Raw genomic sequence first — 22,865 nt, forward strand, 5'->3', positions numbered from 1 at the left:
GCTCAAGGTGGGGACAGATAATACCATCCTCTTGCCCCTCTTGCTGACAGAAAAGTAGCTCTTTTCCCAAAAGAAAAGGTTTCAAGCATTCAGTAGATTAAAAAAAAAAAAAAAAAAGCCAAAAAAACAAACAAAAAATTTTTTAAAAAAAGGCGACAGCCAAGAGGTCTTAGAATTTTTCTTCCTGAAAGATTTGGTCATTCACTATGGAATAAAAAGCAACCCTACAGTGACCAATTCATGACAAAAAGATTTTAAGTGCTTTGTACAAAAAGAAGAAACCCTGGGGACTCCTAGATGGCTCAGTAGGCTCAAGTCATGACATCAAGGTTTGTGGGATAGAGCCCCGCACAGGCCCTTTCCCTCAAAATAAATAAACTTAAAAATAAATAAGAAATCCTGATAAAAGGAGAAAAAAGTAGAAAAAGACCACACCTCAAGAAAGCATGTTACCCACAATGTCATTCTCTTCTCTAGATTCATTTTTAAAAAGGCAAGAGAAGTAATAAGATAATGAACTCTACTGAAATAAACTCTAGGTTACATTATTTTCTTCATTTCTATACCTAATTACCTCAATATTGATTTCCTTTGCCTCCCTCACCCAAATTAAGTAATATCTCTGTGAACATTACCCCTTGTTTAACATCTGACCTTGACACTGTCATCTGCCAACTTCATAAAGGTGAAAACAGAATGTAGCAACTAAAAAAAAAAGTAGATTGATCACCTACATCTCCTTCCCCTCCCTCCTAAGATTCCATGGAAATGATGAAAGAATAACACCATCATAATAGTCCTAGATATCAATGTGCCATCAGAAATCAAGAAATTTAAAGGAATTCCAGGAAGACAGGAAGCAGAAAGAAAGAAGACATGCAAGGGGGACAAGAAAAGAGCTCTATCAGTATCAGTAAGGAAGAAATTCCACAAACTCCAGCCTCCTCAATACATGCAAAGAACAGGAATGAGTAAGGGGACAATCATGAAATGATTCATTAAAAGAACTGCAATCAGAAGACCTCTTAGCTGGCAGCTAACTGGGCTCTAGCTAAAGAGAGTCTGAGGAAGGATAAGTGAGATGATCAAAACTTAACAGGAAAGAGACCCTGAAATAAAACAGCACTCCAAAACTGGCAGGGAGAGGAACAGAAGGAACAAAACACATTAAGGTGCTCCATCCCAAAAGTCAAGTCCTCCTGACTTTGGCAATTTGGGGTATCCCAGCCTGTTTTCCTCAGTTCCCTTGGTCTATACTCCCTACAAGGAAATCCTGCCAACACACTCCACCTAAGATGAAACTCAGCCAACCCCTAGGTAAGAGAGTGAGCTACTAAGAAAACAGAGCACCTAGCAGAAGAAAAATACCAATACCTGTTTTCTCTACTAGGCATAATAGTCTCTTGTTCATAACTACAAATAGATAAGCAAAGACTAACACACAAGGAAAACAAAAAGCATGAAAATAAAGACCACGATATACAAATCGATCTTTGAGAAAGTAGATACAGCTGATCCTCATTATTTGCAGGTTCTTTATTTATAAACTGGCCTACTTACTAAAATTTGTTTGTAACCCCCCCCCCCCGCCCAAATTCAATATTTGGGACTTTTGTGGTCACCCATGAACATGCCTGGAACAGGTCTGCAAAAAATTTGAGTCATTTGACCCATGCAGTCCATACTGAGATCGAACAAGGTAAGGTTCTGCCTCCTTATTTCAGCTCTCATGCTGAAAACAAGTGTTGCCTTCTATTCACCACCATTATTTTCATATTTTTGTGCTTTGTGTTGGTGATTTTACTACTTAAAATGGCCCCCATGGGTAGTACTGAAGTGCAGTCTAGTTTTTATGCTTAGCAAGAAGACTATACAATGTGCCTCATGGAGAAAATACTGTGTTAGATAAGCTTTGTTAAGGCCTGAGTTTTAATGCTGTTGGCGGACTTCAATGTTAACGAACCAGCAACATATGCTTAAAAAGGTATCTTTAAACACAAACACTCATAAAACAAGGTTAAGTATTTATCACTTGACAAAAATGTGATCAAAGGCTCATGGGAAACCAATCCTATATCTCTCAAAGGAGTGACACACTTGTCCCCTTAACTGCCTCCATTTGGACCTCAGTCTGTACTTTCTGATTTTTTTTTCCAACTTATCTCTTAACTCAGGCAAAAGACCCAGCCTGAAAAGCATCGTATAATGAGAACCAAAACTATCCCCTCAGGCAGTAACAGCTGCCCTGCTGCAGCAAGACCAAAGTGAATGACCTCAACACAATGACTAACCTGACCTTTACTGCACAGCTAAACATACCCAATGACCTTTATCCCATATTTTCTTTATATAAACCTGAAGTATTTTCAGCATTTTGGAGACAGCCTTTGTGACACTAGTCCACTGTCTTCCCGGTGTGGGCCTCACTAATATAAATTACTCTGTTCCATCACCACTCATTTCTCTGCCTCTGGATTTACTAGCAGCCAGTGGCTGAACCTGTTCCATTTGAGAACCCTAAATTTATTATTATTTATAATGAAATAAAATTTAGAACTTCCTACCGGCAAAAGTCATCACAGTGTCAAAATGACAAACCACAAACTAGAATACACATGCAAGTGCTCTGGTTACAGGAGCAACGGTTCGGTTCATTCAGTGTTCACTGAGCTTTATAGAACATAACTATTGCAAATATGGAGACCTACTGTAATTCAAGAAAGAAACACAAATTTAAAAAAATTTTAATTACAACCCTCAAAGAATATCATATCCATGTAACAAAAACTGACTGGATACCCAGAGAACTATCAGGAGATCTTGATGACAGAGTAGTAAATCTCCAAACCATTTTAAAGAAATGGGAGAGTAAATCCAAGAATATTCAAAGATGAGTTCCGTAAAGGCAGAACAGAGACAACATAAGAAAATTATCAAAGAATCGTAGGAAATTTTTTAAAAATCATAAGAAATTTCCAATTCGACAAGAATCTTCATTTTGAAAGGCACCACTAAATGTCAAGCAGGATGAATCAAAAAAGACCAACACCTAATAGTATATGTCTGGGTTTACTTCAAAATAATCCAGTTTTTTATCAGGGGAAGAGGGACAGTGGGAAGTCATATACAGATGAAAAAAAGACTAGCGGGGCGCCTGGGTGGCTCAGTCGGTTGGGCATCCGACTTCGGCTCAGGTCATGATCTTGCGGTCTGTGAGTTCGAGCCCCGCGTCAGGCTCTGTGCTGACAGCTCAGAGCCTGGAGCCTGTTTCAGATTCTGTGTCTCCCTCTCGCTGACCCTCCCCTGTTCATGCTCTGTCTCTCTCTGTCTCAAAAATAAATAAAACGTTAAAAAAAAAAAATTAAAAAAAAAAGAAAAGAAAAAAGACTAGCTTTTGAGTTATTGCAGCTGGGTGATGAATACGTGAAGGGTCTGCCCATTGTATTATTATTTTTGGTAGATATGAAAATTTGCCTAATAAAAACTGTAAAAATAATACCTAGAAACATCCTGGATACATTTTAGAATTCTGCTACCTCAAATCACACAAAGCAATTTCAGAAGGTATAATGACCTAAATGTGAAAAGCAAAACCAAAATCCATTCAGAATACACTTGAAAACCTTAAGGTGGTGACAAATCCCTCAAGTAAAATACAAAAAGCACTAGAAGAATAAAGGAAAGACTGATACACGTGGTTACATTAAAACTCAGAATTCTCTAGGGGCTTCTGGGTGGCTCAGTCAGTTAAATGTTCAACTCCTGATGTCAGCTCAAGTCATGATCTCATGGTCGTTGAGACAAAGCACTGCATCAGGCTACATGCTGAGTGCAGAGCCTGATTAAGATTCTCTTTCTCTCCCTCTGCTCCTCTCTCCCATTCACGCTCTCTCTCAAAACAAAGAAGCCTCAAAAATTTGTAATAATACAATAAAATTCAGAACTTCCTACCGTCAAAAGTCATCACAGTGTCAAAATGACAAACCACAAACTAGGAGAATACACATGCAACAAAGCTCAAAGTAGTTAAGACAAAAATCCTGAAAACTTCCAGAAAGAACAGGCTACCTACAAAAGAACCAGCATTAGACTGACCTCAGACTTCTCATTCACACTTAAATTAAAAAGATTCTCAAGGACACTATCTTCGAAATTCTTACGTTTTGAACTTAGAACTCTAAAGCTAGCCAAACTACAATTAACCATGGGGTAAAATTAAGACGTTTTCTGGTATGTCAGAATTCAAAGAAGTTTGCCATCCATCCGTATGAAAAAAAAATATACTTTAAGAGGTGTGTCAGTCACCAAAATAAAAAAACAAAAAATCTAAAGACAACATGTGATATGAAAATTGTGACAGCCAAGTATAACCCAGAAGACTCAAGAAAGAAAACAGAGCATCCATCAGAAGTTAACACCACAAGCTGCTGCAGCCACTCTGGAAAACAGTATGGAGGTTCCTCAAAAAACTAAAAATAGAACTACCCTACAACCCAGCAATTGCACTACTAGGCATTTATCCACAGGACACAGGGGAGCTGTTTCGAAGGGACATATGCACCCCCATGTTTATAGCAGCACTATCAACAATAGCCAAAGTATGGAAAGAGCCCAAATGTCCATCGATGGATGAATGGATAAAGAAGATGTGGGATATATATACAATGGAGTATTACTCGGCAATCAAAACGAATGAAATCTTACCATTTGCAACTACGTGGATGGAACTGGAGGGTATTATGCTAAATGAAATTAGTCAGAGAAAGACAAAACTCATATGACTTCACTCATATGAGGACTTTAAGAGACAAAACAGATGAACATAAGGAAAGGGAAACAAAAATAATATAAAAACAGGGAGGGGGACAAAACAGGAAAGACTCATAAATATGGAGAACAAACTGAGGGTTACTGGAGGGTTTGTGGAAGGGGGGATGGGCTAAATGGGTAAGGGGCACTTAAGGAATCTACTCCTGAAATCACTGTTGCACTATATGCTAATTTGGATGTAAATTTTTAAAAATAAAAAGTAAAATCAGAAAAAAAAAACAAAAGTTAACACCAGATATTCTGCATGAACAATAATTTTCAAGAAAAAGATTAGATTTGCATCTATAACGAATATTTACAGTCTAATAATGTAAATTTGGCTGTTACTTAACTTTTAGAATCAACTTGTGGTGAAAGACAAATACTTATATTGGCGTGCCTGGGTGGCTCTGTCAGTTAAGCGTCTGACTTCGGCTCAGGTCATGATCTCAACAGTTCGTGAGTTCAAGCCCTGAGTAGGGTTCTGTGCCAACAGCATAGAGCCTGGAGCCCACTTCTGTGTTCTCTCCCTCTGTCTCTGCACCCCATGCCCCCCCACCTGCCCTTGCTCACGCTCTCTCTCAAAAATAAATAAACATTAAAAAAAATTTTTTTAAATATTTGTATATGTATTAAATTTTTACAGAATGTAAATATAAATGTTGTACATTTTGCCAGTTTTATAAGCAACATAACAAAATAGGTGAATGGGAGGTAGAAACAAAATAAGCTAATTTCCTTTTTAAAAAGATGTGAGTCCATATACAATCTAAAAATTGATAAATCGCTCAGTAGAAAAATGGATATATATCATTTGAAATTATGATAATTACAAACATAATTAAAAAACCATCAACATTTCCAAAAATAAGATCTCTATCGGGGCACCCGGCTGGCTCAGTCTGTGGAACATGTGACTCTTGGTCTCAGGGTTGTTAAGTTTGAGCCCCACACTAGCTGTAGAAAAATAAAATCTTAAAAGAACAAAAAGGTATCAGGGGCACCTGGGTGGCTCAGTCAGTTAAGCATCCAACTTCAGCTCAGGTCGTGATCTCACAGCTCATGAATTCAACAACCGAGTAGGGCTCTCTGCTGACAGCTCAGAGCCTGGAGCCTGCTTCAGATTCTGTATCTCCCTCTCTCTCTGCCCCATTCCCACTCACACTCTGTCTCTCTCTCTCTCAAAAAAAAAAAAAAAAAAAAAAAAAAAGATATCTCTCTAGTCATACCTTGAGAAGTGGAAAGCTTTATAAATGTGCTAAATGATAAATTCATCTTTCATACAGTGACTATAAATACTGTATAAAGCTAACATAGCAGAATCAAAGGCATAAGTAAATCATTTAAAAATATAATAGCAACTGGGGCACCTGGCTGGCTCAGTTGGTTGAGCAAGCAGCTCTTGATCTCAGGATTGGGGGTTTGAGCCTCATGTTGAGTGTAGAGATTACTTAAAAACAAAATCCTTAAAAAAATTTAAAAATTAAAAAAAATATAATAGCAACTATCAGAATTAAAATCTAAAATAAGAACTATTAGGGGCACGTAGCTCAGTCAGTAGGGCATCCGACTCTTGACCTCAGAGTTGGGAGTTCAAGCCCCACACTGAGCATGGGGCCTACTTAATAAATAAATAAATAAATAAATAAATAAATAAATAAATAAATAAAATCAGAACTTTTAGTATTTTTAGAGGGTAGAGAAACTTTTTACCTTTCATTTTATACTCCTCTGTATTATTTGAAATTTTTTCTTTACCAAGTGATTCGTTTTTCTTTTAATTTTTAAAAATAGTTTAATTAAAACCAACTATGATCTAGTCAGAGTCATGCTCTATACAGCAATTAAAAAAATAAGGTAGGACTGGGGTGCCTGGGCGACTCAGTCTGTTAAGTGTCAGATTTTGGCTCAGGTCATGATCTCACAATTCACGAGTTCGAGCCCTACATCAGGCTCTGTGCTGACAGCTCAGAGCCTGGAGTGTGCTTCTGATCCCGTGTCTCCCTCTCTCTCTGCTCCTACCCCATTCATGCTCTGTCTTTCTCTAGCTCGCTCTCTCAAAAATAAAAAGTGAATAAACATTTAAAAAATTAATAAATAAATAAGGTAGGATTAATTATACTAATACATGGGAAAATAGACACAATGTATTTGTAAATGAAAAAGGCAAATTTCAAGTAAGCAGAATGTATGTCTATATGTATCTGTGTGTTTTGGATCTACCTTTACATGATATGTGCATACTGGCATATATTTGTATGTTTATACACACATTAAATATTTCTTTGTATTTACATGGGAAAAGCCAGAAGGTACACACCAAAATATTTACAATGGTTGGCTTCTTCTATGGAATAAAAATAGGGGACAAGAGACATGAAGGGTGCAGGGTAGATTAGGGAGAATTTTTATTCTACACAATTTTTTTTTAATAATAAACATAACTACTTAAGAAAAACATTTTAAGGAAATTAAACCATCAAATGCTTAGTTTAAAAATTATGAAATTTGTTTTACTAGGATTACATTATCAGGTTTTCTGTGTAAGCTTACCTTGAAGGGTTCCAAGAAATACAACTACAGCTTAGCTTACATGAAATCTCATGCTGCAGAGACCACTGGCTGAGATTCATAACATCTGGTGCCTCATATATTCTTACTATACCATCTGCCGAACAGGTTGCTAACATAAGACCCATATGCTTAGGAGCAAATTTCACATCGGTAACGGATGTTCTGCTATCCACTAAAGTTGTCCTCTTAACCTGAAAAAAAAAAATTATTTATATACAAAATAAAGGATCGTACAGTGGAAAGAACATAGACTCTGAAATCACACTATTTTACTAGGTATGTAACCCTTGAAAAATTTATTTAAAAATCACTTAGGCCTCAATTTCCTCCACAGCAAAATACCACATACACAGCCAGCAGTAAGAGTGACCTATAATTAATTATTGCCAGGGTGTCTGTGTGGCTCAGCCAGTTAAGTGTCCAACTTCAACTCAGGTCATGATTTCACAGTTCGTGAGTCTGAGCCCCGCATCAGACTCTGTGGTGACAGCTCAAAGCCTGAAGCCTGCTTCAAATTCTGTGTCTCCCTCTCTTTCTGCCCCTCCCCCGTTCACGCTCTGTCTCTCTCTCTCTCTCTCAAAAATAAATAAACATTAAAAAAAATTGGGGGGGGATGCCTAGGTGACTCAGTCAGTAAGCGTCTGACTTCAGCTCAGGTCATGATCTCACGGTTCATGGGTTCAAGACCTACCCTGGGCTTTGTCTTAACAGCCCAGGGCCTGGAGTCTGCCTTGGATGCTGTGTCTCCCTCTCTCTCTGCCCCTTCCCCACTCACACTCTCTCTCTGTCTCTCAAAAATAAACATTAAAAAAAAAAAATTAAAACAAAAATTTTTTAATGTATAAAAAAAATTTTAATTATTCCCTTTAAGGTAAAAAAAAGTTGACCTTAGAAAGCCTAACTTTATTAAAAGTAGGTACTCTCCCTTAAGCAGACCAGTCACTGAACCAGAAAATGTTCAAATTTTCACATAGGTAGCTTTGTCTCACCAAGTATGCTGCAAGCAGTAAATTAAATGAATTAAGATTTTTTAACAGTAAGATGGAAGACCTGCAACTTCCATCTTTCAAGCATAAATGCCAGTTAGCCCTGTGTGGATCACCACTATCCACTTTTAAGAGAAGGCATTTACTAGAGACCAAGGGAATGAATGGTACAAAGCTGGCATTGTGATAATTACAGAATTCCAATATGGTATGTATAAGCTACTTTCTAACATCTAGATTTCTGACAGACAATATCAACAAAATGGAGAAATCAGCACTTTAGTGTCTATGGTTACTAAAATACATCTTAAGGAGTCTCAATATTAAAAGAATATCACATAAACCCCAAAGATTGATTGTATCTTTGCAAACTCTTGTCTACAAACACCACTGAATAACCAATACCAATACAACCGCTGAAATAGTGAATGATCAATGACTAAATACAATTTACACTTGTATTACAATTTGTTTAACTAAATACAAATGAGTATACAGATATCCCCAGCTCTTCAAAGGTTTGTGTTATGCCACTTTGCTTTTGCAAAAGACCTAATTAGTACCTTTTCTCGCTAACCAAAAGAAATCTGAAGAGCATTTTTGCTTTTGCAAAAAGTGAAAACAGCTTTCAACATTGGTTTTGCAAGCCACTACTTGAAGCACCCTCAGCTTCAACAATAGCACCACCAGCTCCTTCCTTGGGAACTACACAGTATCTCACCATCAAACTGACATAGCTTTGAACGGTCTTTGAGCATCTGTGCTTTATCTCAATTTATGTTATGCATCCATTATCAAAGTGTATCCTAAGGTATCAGAAAAGCCTAAGAGAAGTTATTTTTTGGTTCTGGGAATGCTCAAAATTTTTTCCATGTAAGTTAGCGGTAACTGCTTTTCCACTTTATGCCATTTCAGCTTAGAAAAGTTCTCTTAAGAATGCTCTACTTTCATATAACAGGGGAAACCTACATCTTTAACTAAGTTCAAATAAAAACCCTATGTTACTACTTACTCCTCAAGCCAACCCACCACAGATACTGACCCATCTCAGACTGACTGCTAGAAAAATCCCTAGTATAAATTCCTCTTCTCTCCTCACCTTAAACTGTTGTTTGCCTTAGGGAGGGCCTAGGCCAAACATAAGACCAGCCCCTCCTAACATTAAAAAAAAAAAAATTGTAGGGGCGGGGCACCTGGGTGGCTCAGTCGGTTAAGCATCAGACTCTCAGCTCAAGTCATGATCTCACGGTTCATGAGTTCGAGCCCTACATCTGGCTACATGCTGACAGTGAGGATCCTGCTTGGGATTCTCTCTCTCACTCTCCCCCTCCCTCACTCCCACTCTCTGTCTCTCAAAATAAACTTCAAAACAAATTTTAAAACAGGACACCTGAGTGTCTCAGTCAGTTTTGTGTCTGACTTCGGTTCAGGTCATGATCTCAGAGTTTATGGATTTAGAGCCCCATATGGGGCTCTGTGCTTACAGCTCAGTGCCTGGAGCCTGCTTCAGATTCTGTGTCTCTCTCTCTTTCTGCCCTTCCCTGATCATGCTCTGTCTCTCTCTCTCTCTCAAAAATAAATAAAACATTAAAAACAATTTTTTTTAATGAAAAAAAAAAAACTGTAGGGGCACCTGGCTGGCTCAGTTGGTAGAGTGTGTGACTCTTAATCTTGGGGTCATGAGTTCAAGCGCCACATTAGGTATAGAAATTACTTAAGTAAATAAATTTTTTTTAAAAATTTATAGCATGCAAGCTACAAATCTAGAGTAACTAGAAGACTATGGTATTGCCATTAAGGAAACCCATACAGCAATGGAACAGAATAGAGTCCAGAAATAAACCCTCTATATATGGTCAATTGAGTTTCAATGAGGATGCCAAGACCACTCAAATGGGAAAGGGTGTGGTGTCTCTCCTGATCAGATGGGGGCCCCTAAATGTGGGGCAACCCTAAAGGGTGGAAGCTGGAGGCAAGGGCAGTGAAAGGATTCACCTGAGGCAGAACAAAGGAGATAGAAGTTTATCGAATAGAACACAAGGGAGTTAGGGAGAGGAAAGCAAAGCACAGGCTGTCTGTTATGAGGCAGCAGGTGGCGGCTGCATTTAAAGGAGGAAGGTAAAGGAGGTATGGGGACATATGGAACTTTCCTTTTTTTGGTAACTGCCTGGTTGTAAGTGGCCCATTGGTTAGTTAGGGCCTATGAACACTTTGAGGTAGGCTGCCTAACGGGCCTGTTTATATTCACCCAGGGGGTTACTGTGGGCCCTTCTGCCTTGCTTTTTACATTCCATTGCGTAAGCCTGTTGTCTAAAAGAGGCCACTACAAAGGGCAATGGGGCAGTCATTCCAATAAAAGATACTAGGAAAACTGGATATTAACATATAAAAGAATGAAGTTGGGGGAGCCTGGAAAGCTCAGTTGGTATAGCATGTGACTCTTGATCTCAGGGTCATGAGTTTGAGCCCCACGTTGGGGGTAGAGATTACTTTAAAAAAGAAGGGTGGGGTGGGGGGGAGAGAATGAATGAAGTTGTACCCTTACCTTACACCATATACAAAACTTAAGTAAAAATGAACAAAAGACCTAAATGTAAGAGCTAAAAATTATAATTCTCTTAATATAAAACTTTGGGGAAAGTCTTTATGGCATTGGACTTGACAATGATTTCCTGAGTATGACACAAGAAACAAAAACACAGCAAACAAAAGAAAAAATTTAACTGGACTTCATTTTGTACATCAAAGGTGACTGTCGAGAGAGAGAGAAGGCAACTCACAGAATGGGAGAAAATATTTGCAAATCATATGCCTGAAAAGGGATTAATATCCAGAATATAAAGAAATACCACTCAACAGCAAAAAAAAAAAAATTGTTTTAAATGGTCAAAGGACTTGAAAAGACATTTCCCTAAAGAAGTAAAGAATTCTGGTAACAATTCCAGTTCGGGGGTTGGGGGAGAACCCCCCCCCCAACACACACACACACAATTCTCAGATAGCAGTAAAGCTGTCCAAGAATTCAACTCAATTCTGACTCCATCTACCCAGAAACAGCATCAGATTCCACAGATTAAGAGTTCTATCGTGCAAGACTGCCCCCACTTTGGACACCTAAGCAGCTCTCAAACTTCAGACATTTCCCTTAATAGATTACCAATTTATTATCAAAGGATAGAACTCAGGAACTGCCTGATGGGAGAGATGCATAGAGCAAGGTATGGGGAAAGGGTAAGAAGCTTCTATGCCCTCTCCAGGCTAACCACTCTCCCCACATTTCCACAAGTTCACCAACCCCAAAACTCTCTGAACCATGTTCTCTGGGGTTTTTATGGAGATTTCATTCATTACAAGGACATGACTGATTAACACATTAGCCAATGGCAAGCAATTCAACTTCCAGCCTCTCTTACCTCCCCAGAGGCTGGGGGTGACACAGAAAGTTCTAGCCCTCTAATCACAAGGTTGGCTTCACTGGCAACCAGCCCCCAACCTTAGGCACTTTCCCAAAGTCACCTCATTAACATAATAAAAGATACCTTTATCACTCTGTACACTTAGGAAATTCCAAGGGTTCTGGGAGTTGTAACTCAGGAACTGAGTTAGAAAAACCAAATATACATGAAAAATAAATTTCTTATAAATCAAGACATTGCAAGAAGATATACAAATAACCAATTAACACATAAAAATGTGTTCAACATCATTAACCATTAGGGAAATGCAAAAAAAAAAAATGGAATTTAATAAACAAAACAGATGAACATAGGGAAAGGGAAGAAAACTAAGATAAAAACAGAGGAAGCAAATGTAAGAGACTCTTAAATACATAGAACAAACTGAGGGCTGCTGGAGGAGAGGTAGATGGGAGGATGGGCTAAATGGGCGATGGGCATTAAGGAGAGCACTTGTTGGGATGAGCAGTGGGTGCTACATGTAAGTGATGAATTACTAAATTCTACTCCTGAAACCATTATTCGACTACATCTTAACTAACTTGGAATTAAATAAAATTTAAAAAAAAAAAAAAAAAAAGGAGATGCCATTTCACACCCACTAGGATAGCTATAATGGAAAAATAAAAAAGATAGCAAACATTGGCAAGGATGTGGAAAAACTGGAACACTCCTGCATTGTTGGTAGGAGTGAAAAATGGTACAGTCATTCTGAAAATAATTTAGCAGTTTCCAAAAGTTAAAACACAGAACTACCATATGAGCCAGCAATTCTACTCCTAGGCACATACTCAAAAATATTAAAGGCAAGACTTCAGACAAATATCTACATAACAAATTTCATAGTAGCAATGCTAGCTAGGATGCAACAAGAAGTTTATCAAGTAAGAAGGCTGAAAGGTATCAGCAGAAGGGAAGAGGGAAAGGGACAAAAGCAGGGAATAGATTTTGTTTTGGGGAACCAACAGTTCTAACCAAGGAGACACCCAACTAGGTGTCTTACCTGATACTGATAGCCCCTTACGTGATCCAGTGTGAGCTGGACTAGACCTGAGGACAAGCAGAGAAGCCCCCAAGTTATCCTGAATCTACTTTTAGCTCCTTATATTAAGATCTCCTATGGGCGGAGTTTTCCACCATTTTTTGAACACTGATGTACACACTAGCATGTTGACATCCTAGGCATGTGCAACTCAAGTGTTTATGCAAGCTCCCTGCCCCTGTCCCCAATACACTGGATAAAACCTTCCTAACTCCACAAGGAGACAGTGCTTTGGGAGCTACCTCTTTGTCTCTTTGTAACAAATAATAAAAAGGTTTTTGCTTTCAACACTTTCTTGGGTTGTGTTGAATTTGATGCACCCCAAGTGGCAAATCCCTTGAGTTTGGTTACACCATTTTTTACAATAGCTAAGAGGTAGGAACAACCCAACTATCAATCTACAGATAAATGGATACACAAAATGTGTCATATACACACAATGGAATGTTATTCAGCCATAACAGGAATGAAATTGATCTTTGCAACAATATGGATGGACCTTTTGCTTAGTGAATCAAGCCAGATACAGAAGGACAAATATTCTATGATTCCATTTATATGAGGTACCTAGAGCAGTCAAATTCCTAGAGACAGAAAGTAGAACAGAGGTTACCAGGGGTTGGGGGAATGGAAAGAGGAGGTACTATTCAATGGTACTGACTTATGCTAGGAAAAATTAAGTTTATATACAGATATTGGTGATGTGTACGCAGCACTGTGAATGCAATTAATACCACTGAATTGTACACTTAAGTTAACATGATAAATATTATGTTACGTATATCCTACCACAATTTATAATATGCAGCAGAAAAAAAGTAGTATTGATAACATGCAAGCATTAGTGTTGAGAGGAAGGTGGATAGGACTGGTAAACAGAGAAGGAAACACTGTTATTTATGTCCTTATAAAGGCAGAGAATATATCCAGAAAAATACACAAAAAACTTATAATAGTGGTTGACTCTAGGGAGCCAACTGTGTCACTAAAGGGGAGGAAATTGTCACTGTATACATTCATTTATACCTTGTGCCTAATTATCTATTAAAGAAATAAAGAAAAAAAGAAAAAACATTGGAATGGGTCTTAAAGGTAATCTACTTCAATTCCCTCACTTTATAGACATGGAACTTGACTAGTACACACATTATACTCTTATTTAAAATCAAACATCCATGCCCAGCTGGCTCAGTCAGTAGAGCATGAGACTCTTAAAATCAAACATCCAATCAGGGAAGAGCAGAGAATAGCAGAACCAGATAAAGAGTATATTTTATAAGAAAGCAAAGATAACCACAAAGGAGAAAAAACAATATTTTAATGGATTTTTAGAGTGCACTCACTCTAGGACAATGCAAATACTGCAGATTTATCATGAAAGTTATCATGAAACAATGCCATGAGTGTTCCTGAGTGCCACTTCAGGCCCAAGACAAAATTAAATGAACAAGTAAGAGAAAAACATGGAAGAGGAAAAGTAGAACTGGTAAACACAGAGAAGAGTGATAACACCTTATCAAGTGCCTAAAGTGTTCTTGGAAAGACTGATGTTCCTTGGAGATCATGCACCCTCCTCCCCAAAACCCCCAAAACCAACAAATGTCTCACCCAATGACTCTGTCCTCGCAGTTTATCATTTGATTCTCCTACTATTTCTTCCCACACAGCAGCTGTTCGGTCAAAAGAACAAGAAGCCAAAACCTGTCCAAATTCAGGATGGGCCCATGTCACACGCCACACAGATCCACTATGTGTCTGAGGAATTATTTAAAAAAAAAAAAAAAAAAAAAGTTGACTTTACTCATATTTCACACAAAGTTTTACTTGAGGAAACAACACAGATATCTTCAATAAGAGCAGAATGCTATTCAATTTTACATTTAAATAAAAAATTAAGTTCTGGAAATTTTTAACTTTTAGAAGATATTCTCTACTTAGGATTATGGCCCTTCTGGAGTCAAGTCCTCCTAACATTTTACTAATAAAGAAAAATCCAGCTGGATAAAGTTGACCTCTTCCAGTACTAACAGAGACCTGCTTCAGAGTTTAGCCTTATCAAGCTTTAAAAAAAAGATCTACCAGTCCACCATTTTTTTTACTTGCAAATTCTCTCTACAGGAAACAGCCATCTAATAAAATAAATAAGACTAACCAAAACTGTTTGCTTCAAAAGCCTAACAGTATATAGAAACTACAGCAGTAAAATGCTTAAATGACTCTGATACCTGGCTAGACAGTCGACTATTCTAGGAAGTGAGGCAACGAGTGATAAAATACAGAGAAGCCCAAATCCTTGTATTCTGAAAAAATAATTTAAAGCTCAGTAGCGTTACCTTTATTATTTGAAAAATGTCAAATTACTATTCTTCAACTCTCGTGTTGACAAAAGGAAAAAAACAGAAAGGTCTCAAAGCATTTCACATCGGGGCACCTGGGTGGCTCAGTCTCTTAAGTGTCCAACTCTTAATTTCAGCTCAGGTCAGGATCTTGAGGTTCATGAGATCAAGCCCACATGGAGCTGGGAGGACAGCATGGAACCTGCCTGAGATTCTCTCTCTACCCCTCCCCCACTCTCTCCTCTCCTCTCTTCTCTCGCCCTCTCAAAATAAATAAATAAATAAATAAACTTAAAACAAACAAACAAACAAAAAAAAAACTATGGCCTGGGTGGCTCAGTCATTAAGCATCTGACTTTGTTTGGCTCAGGTCATGATCTCATGGTTCATGAGTTCAAGTCCCACATCAGGTGAGCTTGAGCCCCACTTCAGGTAAAACACGAGCCCAGGTGAGTCCCACTTCTTTCTTTCTCTCTCTCTCTCTCTCTGAAAGAAAGAAAGAAAGAAAGAAAGAAAGAAAGAAAGAAAGAAAGAAAGAAAGAAAGAATTTCACATGGACAGAATTTCGTTTGTTCTTTCCAGTAAAAATACAGTATAACAACAAGCATCAGTCCACCAATTATGTTTATAAAATTTGTCTCATGCTTCTGTATATCTAACACTTTCGCACTTAATAATCTCAGAACGCTTTCATAATCATGTAATTTCCACATGGTAAATATGTCATTCAAAGGTAAACTTTGCACTCTTATTTTTTATCCTTTTTTTGGTCTGGTCTTTTTTGTTTCACTTTTAATTATTATTTATATAAGTTACTAGTTAAAGAATACACTAGACCAGTGAGACTCTGTTAAATATTACATTGCCAGTAAAGCACAACCTACCTAAAAACTAAAGATTACAAAGAGATGTTCATCACAATAAAAAGGAAACAACTTATACCAGCTATCACAAGTTGAACAAAAACAGGGTATATTTATTGGTATATTCATGTTTTACTGCTACATTTATGTTTTTAAACAAGCTTTAAAAACATACCAAAATATTTATGAAATATGTTGTTAAATTAAAAGGCAAGAAATGGAGGTTTCTCTTTTAGAGCGATAGTTTTGGAAATGGGTAAAGGCGGTAGTTGTACCAACACTGTGAATGTAGTAAACGCCATTGTATTGTGTATGAAGGATCAAACTACTGAATTCACAACATGAATGAACCTCAAGGAAAAGGGAAAGTAGCTAGACACAAATAACTACATATCGTAGAATTCCATTTATATGAAATGTCTAGAAAAAGTAAAACTACAGAGACAGAAAACACTTCAGTGGTTGCCTAGGGCCTGGGTACAGAATGGGAATTGACCCCAAACAGTCACAAGGGAAGTTTCAGGGCCATGCAAGTGTACATAGAAATTTACTAAAATTTGTTGAACTACACATTTAAAACTGATGACTCTAATGGTATGTAAAATTCTACCTGAATAAAGCTGAAAATAAAAACTGTACAAAATATCACAACTATTAAAAATATGCAAAAGAACAGATAAGTAATAAATACTAAAACACTAAAAATAGTTATGTTAGAATGCTATGAAATTGTACGTTTCCCTACTCTCAAATTTTCTGAAGTATATTTTTGATACTTTAGCAGTTAAAATCAAAATATTTTAGGAAAAGTATACATTTTATAATTCTCTCAAGAAGAATAGCAAGTCACTGACGCTACCAAATAAATAGTAACCATCTCAATTTTTTTTTTAAATCACTAAAAATACTAACCTTCCAACTAGCAGTACAATGCCAATCCCCATTTTCACTTTTATCCCAGACCTGTAAAAAAATAAGACATATTTTATGCAAAATATTCCTATAAACATGACAAACATAAAGAGTGAATCAGTATTAAGGCAAAAGAAATGAACATAAGTTCACTAAATAATACAACCAGTAAGTAAACATTCATTCAGATGTTTATTAAGAACCTGAGGTCGGGGGGGGGGGGGGGGGGGGGCCGCCTGGGTGGCTCGGTCAGTTAAGCATCCAGCTCTTGATTTTGGCTCAGGTCATGATCTCACGGTTCATCAGATCAAGCTCCACATCTGGCTCTTCGCTGACTGTGCGGAGCCTGCTTGGGATTCTGTCTCTCTTCTCTCTGTTCCTCCCCTGCTCATGCTCTCTCTCTCTTTTTCTCTCTCTAAATAAACAAACATTAAAATAAAAGGACCTGCGGAGTGCCAGGCACCAGGCTAAGCAGGAGGGGGTCAAGGAATCTGTGCTCTCATAGGTAACAGAGACAACTACAGTTACAATCAAGTCTTGTTATCGTAGTAGTTGTGTTCTACAATGTTGCTGTGAACACTGAACCAGCAAATACTAAACCACTGCTCTCAGGGGAAATATTTGTCAACTAATCAATACATAATCTCGTTTCATGTATGTATCTATTTAAAGACACTTCTTTAGTGGACATTATTGATTCATTAACACTGAAATCAGAGCCAGCAGCAACTCATGGCAGAGTGAAACTTTCCTAACACACATATTTTCTCTGCAGGGCATATTACAGCCTTCTTGCACCTAAGATCACTAGGCACCCCTTCAGCACTATATATACTTGGGGACAATTTTAGACAGTGAAATCACCAACAAAAAAACAAAAATGTGGAAAATGTGGCACAAAATAGACAATGATAAGGACACTTGTGGGGCCCCTGGGTGGCTCAGTCAGTTAAGCGCCTAACTCTGGATTTTGGCTCAGGTTATGATCTCATAGTTCACAAGCTCAAGTGCTACATCAGGCTCTGCGCTGACAGTGCAGAGCCTGCTTGGGATTCTCTCTCTCCCTCTCTCTCTTTCAAAAAAACAAAAGACTTGTTTACAGTATGAGAGTCCAAATAAGAAAAGTGTCACTGTAGCAACTTCTTATTCAACATGTCTCCAGAGGCAAGCAAAAATGAACTATTGGGACCTCATCAAAATAAAAACTTCTACACAGCAAAGGAAACAATCAGCAAAACTAAAAGGCAACCGACAGAATGGGAGAAGATATTTGCAAACGACATATCAGATAAAGGGTTAATATCCAAAATTTATAAAGAACTTCTCAAACTCAACACCCAAAAAACAAATAATCCAGTGAAGAAATGGATAAAAGACATGAACAAACACTTCTTCAAAGAAGACATCCAGATGACTAACAGACACATGAAAAACTGCTCAATATCGCTCATCATCAGGGAAATACAAATTAAAACCACAATGAGATACCACCTCACACCAGTCAGAATAACTAAAATGAACAACTCTGGAAACATCAGATGTTGGCAAGGATGCAAAGAAAGAGGATCTCTTTTGCACTGCTGGTGGGAATGCAAACTGGTGTAGCCACTCTGGAAAATAGTATGGAGGTTACTCAAAAATAAAAAATGGAACTACCCTACAACCCAGCAATAACACTACTAGGTATTTATCCAAGGGATACAGGTATGCTGTTTCAAAGAGGCACATGCACCCCAATGTTTACAGCAATGCTATCAACAATAGCCAAAGTATGGAGAGAGCCCAAATGTCCATCGATGGATGAATGGATAAAGAAAATGTGATATATATATATATATATATACACACCATATATATATATACACTGTATATATATATACACTGTGTATATATATATACATATACAATATATGTGTGTGTATATATATGTGTGTATATATATATATATACACACACATATATATATACACAATGGAGTACCACACGGCAATCAAAAAGAATGAAGTCTTGCCATTTGCAACTATGTGGATGGAACTAGAGGGTATTATGCTAAGTGAAATTAGAGAAAGACAACTATCATATGACTTCACACATATGAGGTATTTAAGATGAACAGAAGGGAAGGGAAGCAAAAATAACATAAAAACAGGGAGGGGATCAAAACATAAGAGACTCAAATATAGAGAACAAACACGGTTGCTGGAGGGATTGTGGGAGGGGGGATGGGCTAAATGGGTAAGGGGCATTAAGGAAGACACTTGTTGGGATGAGCACTGGGTGTTATACATAGGGGATGAATCACTGGAATCTACTCCTGAAATCATTATTCATTATTACACTACATGCTAACTTGGATATAAATTTAAAATAAGTAAATAAAATAAAACAAAATAAAATAGAAAGCAGTGTCACCCTGTTTAACCTCAGTTGGGAACATGCACACCGGGCAACTCCAATTTTTTGCTACTCTGCTCATGTCAAGCAGATAACTGAGAATATTGATTTTGGGGTCACAAATAAATTGTAAAGAGTAGGTGAACTCACAAATACACAATTGGCTGATAATGAGGACCAACTGTTTATGTAACAAACAAAAGCAAAATACTTAATCTTACTATCAACAAAAAATATAGATTATAAAAAGACAACATTTTAACCTCTTAAAAAATGAAATGATAAACTCCTCAAAAAACTAAAAATAGAATCACCACATGATCCAGCAATTCCATTTCTGGGTATATACCCAAAAGAGTTGAAAGCAGGTTCTCCAAGAGATATGTGCATACCCATATTTATAGCAGAATTATCCACAACAGCAAAAAACATAGGAGCAACCCAAGTCCACTGACAGATAAATGTTAAGCAAAATGTGTTATTTACAATACATATAATGTAATATTCAACCTTAAAAAGGAAGAAAATTCCAGCACATGCTCCAACATGCGCAAACTTCAAAGACACTATGCTAAGTGAAATAATCCAGTCACAAAAAGGACAAATACTGTAGGACTCCACTTATATGAGGTACCTAGTCAAATTCATAGACAGAAAGTACAATGGGGGTAGTAGCTAGGGTGTGATGACAGGGAGAATGGGAAGTTATAATTTAATGGGTACAAAGTTTCAATTTTGCAAAATGAAAAAGTTCTGTAGATAGATGGTGGTGATGATTGCACAGATATGAATGTACTTAACACCACTGAACTATAAACACTTAAATATGGTTATGACAGTAAATTTTACGTGTATCTTACCACAATTTTAAAAATTAGAGAAAAAATGTTAGTAATTCCTGACATGGACAATTATCCTATCAAATCAGTACTTTAACTGTAAAATTGTATAACCTTCAAAAAGACAATCTGCCAATTATTCACAAAAGCTTTTAAAATATTCACTAATTTCTCTACTTGAATTAGGCTAAGGAAATCATTCAAAACACAAAAAGCTTAAAGTAATGAAGATTTCCATTGCAATACTACTTCCAAAAAACAAAACCTACAAACGGAAAGATTTAGAGATTCAGTAATAAGTGGATGAGGAAAAAAAATCTATGACCTATTCAGTTAACAGACATTAATTACTGCAATATTCAACAACAGGTGGATAGATGAATGTCTAAAGAAGATGTGTACACATACAACAAAATTATCATTCAATCTTAATAAAATTACAATACATACTACAAATATGGATGAACCTTGAAAACATCATGGTAAGTGAAATGAACCAAACACAAAAGGGCAAATACTATATGGTTACATTTATACGAGATACCCAGCAGAGTCAAATTTATAAAGAAAGAGTATTAGAGGGGCACCTGGGTGGCTCAGTCAGTTGGGCTCCTGACTCTTAATTTCGGCTCAAGTCATGCTCTCAGGGGTCATGAGATCGATCCCCATGTCCAGTTCTACGCTGAGCATGGAGCCTGCTTGGGATTCTCCCTCTCTCTCTGCTCCTCTCCAACTTGTTCTCTCTCTCAAAATAAATAAGTAAACGTTAAAAAAAAAAAAAAAAAAAAAAGGAAGAGTATTAGAAGTGACCAGGGACTGGGGCAGAGCAGAAAAAGGAGTTATTGAGTAGAGTTTTACTTTAGAATGATGAAAAAGTTCCAGAGATGTATAGTGGTGACGGCTGCACAACATGAATGTTATGCTTAAGGCCACTGAACTGTAATGTAGATCTAAAGATGGTTAGCTTACCACAATAAAAAAAAAAAAAAAAAAATTAAGTGATTTTAAGCCTTTTAGGAATTAGAACGCTATAGTTATTCCATGTATTTGGTGACACCACTTTTTCGAAAGGGAACACCAGCTGTAATTCATCATTGAGGGATCACTGGTATCAAACTTGACTCATGTGAAAGGCAAGTAATAAAAACTATCCTTCAGATTTTCAGTTATTTTGGAGTTGTCGAAAATGCAAATAATCCGAACTCCAGCGTTCATCTGCAAGTCCATTGTCGGTAACGCTATAATAATCTCTAAAGTTCTTAAATCCCAAAGACCATCCTCTTATCACAGAAAATTCTGGTCAAAGTAGTGCAGACATTTACATTTACATGAACTGTATGAAACAAGCACTCCATTTCTTTAATAGCAAGTAGAGAACTTCATTGGATATAAATGGATTTGTTTCCTATATGAACGCAAGGAGAGAACAATCTCAAGATGAGCAACAAGCTCATCACAGCACTTGAGACAACACGTTGAACCGACTGCATTACAGGTGGCGAGGCAAAAGCCTCTGGCTGAACCAGTGTGGTAACAGGACAAGTACTCTACCCCACCCGCGCAGCCTGACAAATTCTTCTCGCAGACTAAGCCGAATCTCTAGCTCTCGCCCACAACGACCCAAACCTGCAGGAGGTAGAACCCGCGTGCTGCCCAGGGCCCCACTGGCGGGAGCGCGCACGTGGCTAAGACGCCTGCCCGCCCTCCCCCTCCGCGCAAGCGCAGAGCAGAGTGAGAGCGGGGGAGCGGCTGTGACCCCAAAATACTGGGGCAAGCACGGCGGAGCAGCCCAGCCGCCCACACTCCTTGGGTTCCAGACCTCGTGTCCAACGGCGTGCCTCAAAATCCGAGGTAGTCCCCTTTCCACGCGCCGTTCCCTCCGCTCTAACAGCGGGTCATGCAAGTCCCCACTCCCCCTCCTTCTGGGCTCGGCCCCACCCAAAAGCTCCGCGCGCACCTTGACGCTCTGGTCACTGGAGCAGGTAGCCATCCGTCGCCCGTGGAAGTCGAAAGAGACATCATGGATGAGATCCTTATGGTCCGCCGCGATACTGCGCGCCACAAACATGGCTTCCGCCGGGCCCGCGCCTGCTCCGTCTGCCCCTCCCACCTTCGAAGAGGGCGGCCGCGGCAGCGCGCGGACCGCAGCCCACCAGGACCACGCCGCCGCCGGGGCGCGCACAGCGCGAGCCACCCGCGCCCCCGCGCCGTGCCCCACCCCTTTGCCCGTCATGCCCTGCGAGGCCAGGGCGAGGACGACTGCGCCTGCGTTTCCTAAGTCTAACCGCGGCAAGGGCTTAGGAGAGAGTGGCCTTTCCTGAGCTGTAATGAAAATTAAAGGAATTCATTGTTGAAGTATGATAATTGGGAAAACTAAGAAAATTAGAAACACCATCTACAGTCCTGGGCCCTGAGTCAGTATTGGTCAGCGTCATTCCCCACCGCCCTCAAACACGGGCTGAATGCTCGGAAGAAGTGGAGAAGAAAAGGAACTTTGCTGGGACAACTAAGGAGCAATGAAGGGTGGAGAGTCACCAGAGGAGTACAGGCTCAGCCGAAAAGTAAAGACCGGGGGAATAGGATTGACAGGGAAAAACTGGGGGGTTATGGAGGTGGAAGAGCAGGTGTGAGGGACAGAAAAGGGAAGGATCCGAA

At 38.4% G+C, this 22,865-nt stretch overlaps 1 protein-coding gene across 2 annotated transcripts in view; it reads right to left on the reverse strand.

Moving 5' to 3' along the window:
* Nucleotides 1–22,432, reverse strand: part of SEH1L (SEH1 like nucleoporin) — a 33,115-nt gene extending 10,683 nt beyond the window's left edge. Inside the window, exons 1-4 of one of the 2 annotated variants that reach the window (XM_027068410.2) lie at nt 22,168–22,432; nt 16,978–17,028; nt 14,475–14,621; nt 7,363–7,574 (exon numbers count right to left, since the gene is read on the reverse strand). In XM_027068410.2, coding sequence (XP_026924211.1) covers nt 7,363–7,574; nt 14,475–14,621; nt 16,978–17,028; nt 22,168–22,278 — 521 coding nt within the window. In that variant the 5' untranslated portion in view covers nt 22,279–22,432. The remainder of the gene's footprint in view (nt 1–7,362; nt 7,575–14,474; nt 14,622–16,977; nt 17,029–22,167) is intronic. The other variant, XM_027068411.2, reaches the window with a different exon arrangement.
* Between the last annotated feature and the right edge of the window lie 433 nt (nt 22,433–22,865).

This window comes from Acinonyx jubatus, chromosome D3, assembly GCF_027475565.1.
Source record: "Acinonyx jubatus isolate Ajub_Pintada_27869175 chromosome D3, VMU_Ajub_asm_v1.0, whole genome shotgun sequence".
In the NCBI taxonomy this organism is placed as follows: Eukaryota; Metazoa; Chordata; class Mammalia; order Carnivora; family Felidae; genus Acinonyx; species Acinonyx jubatus.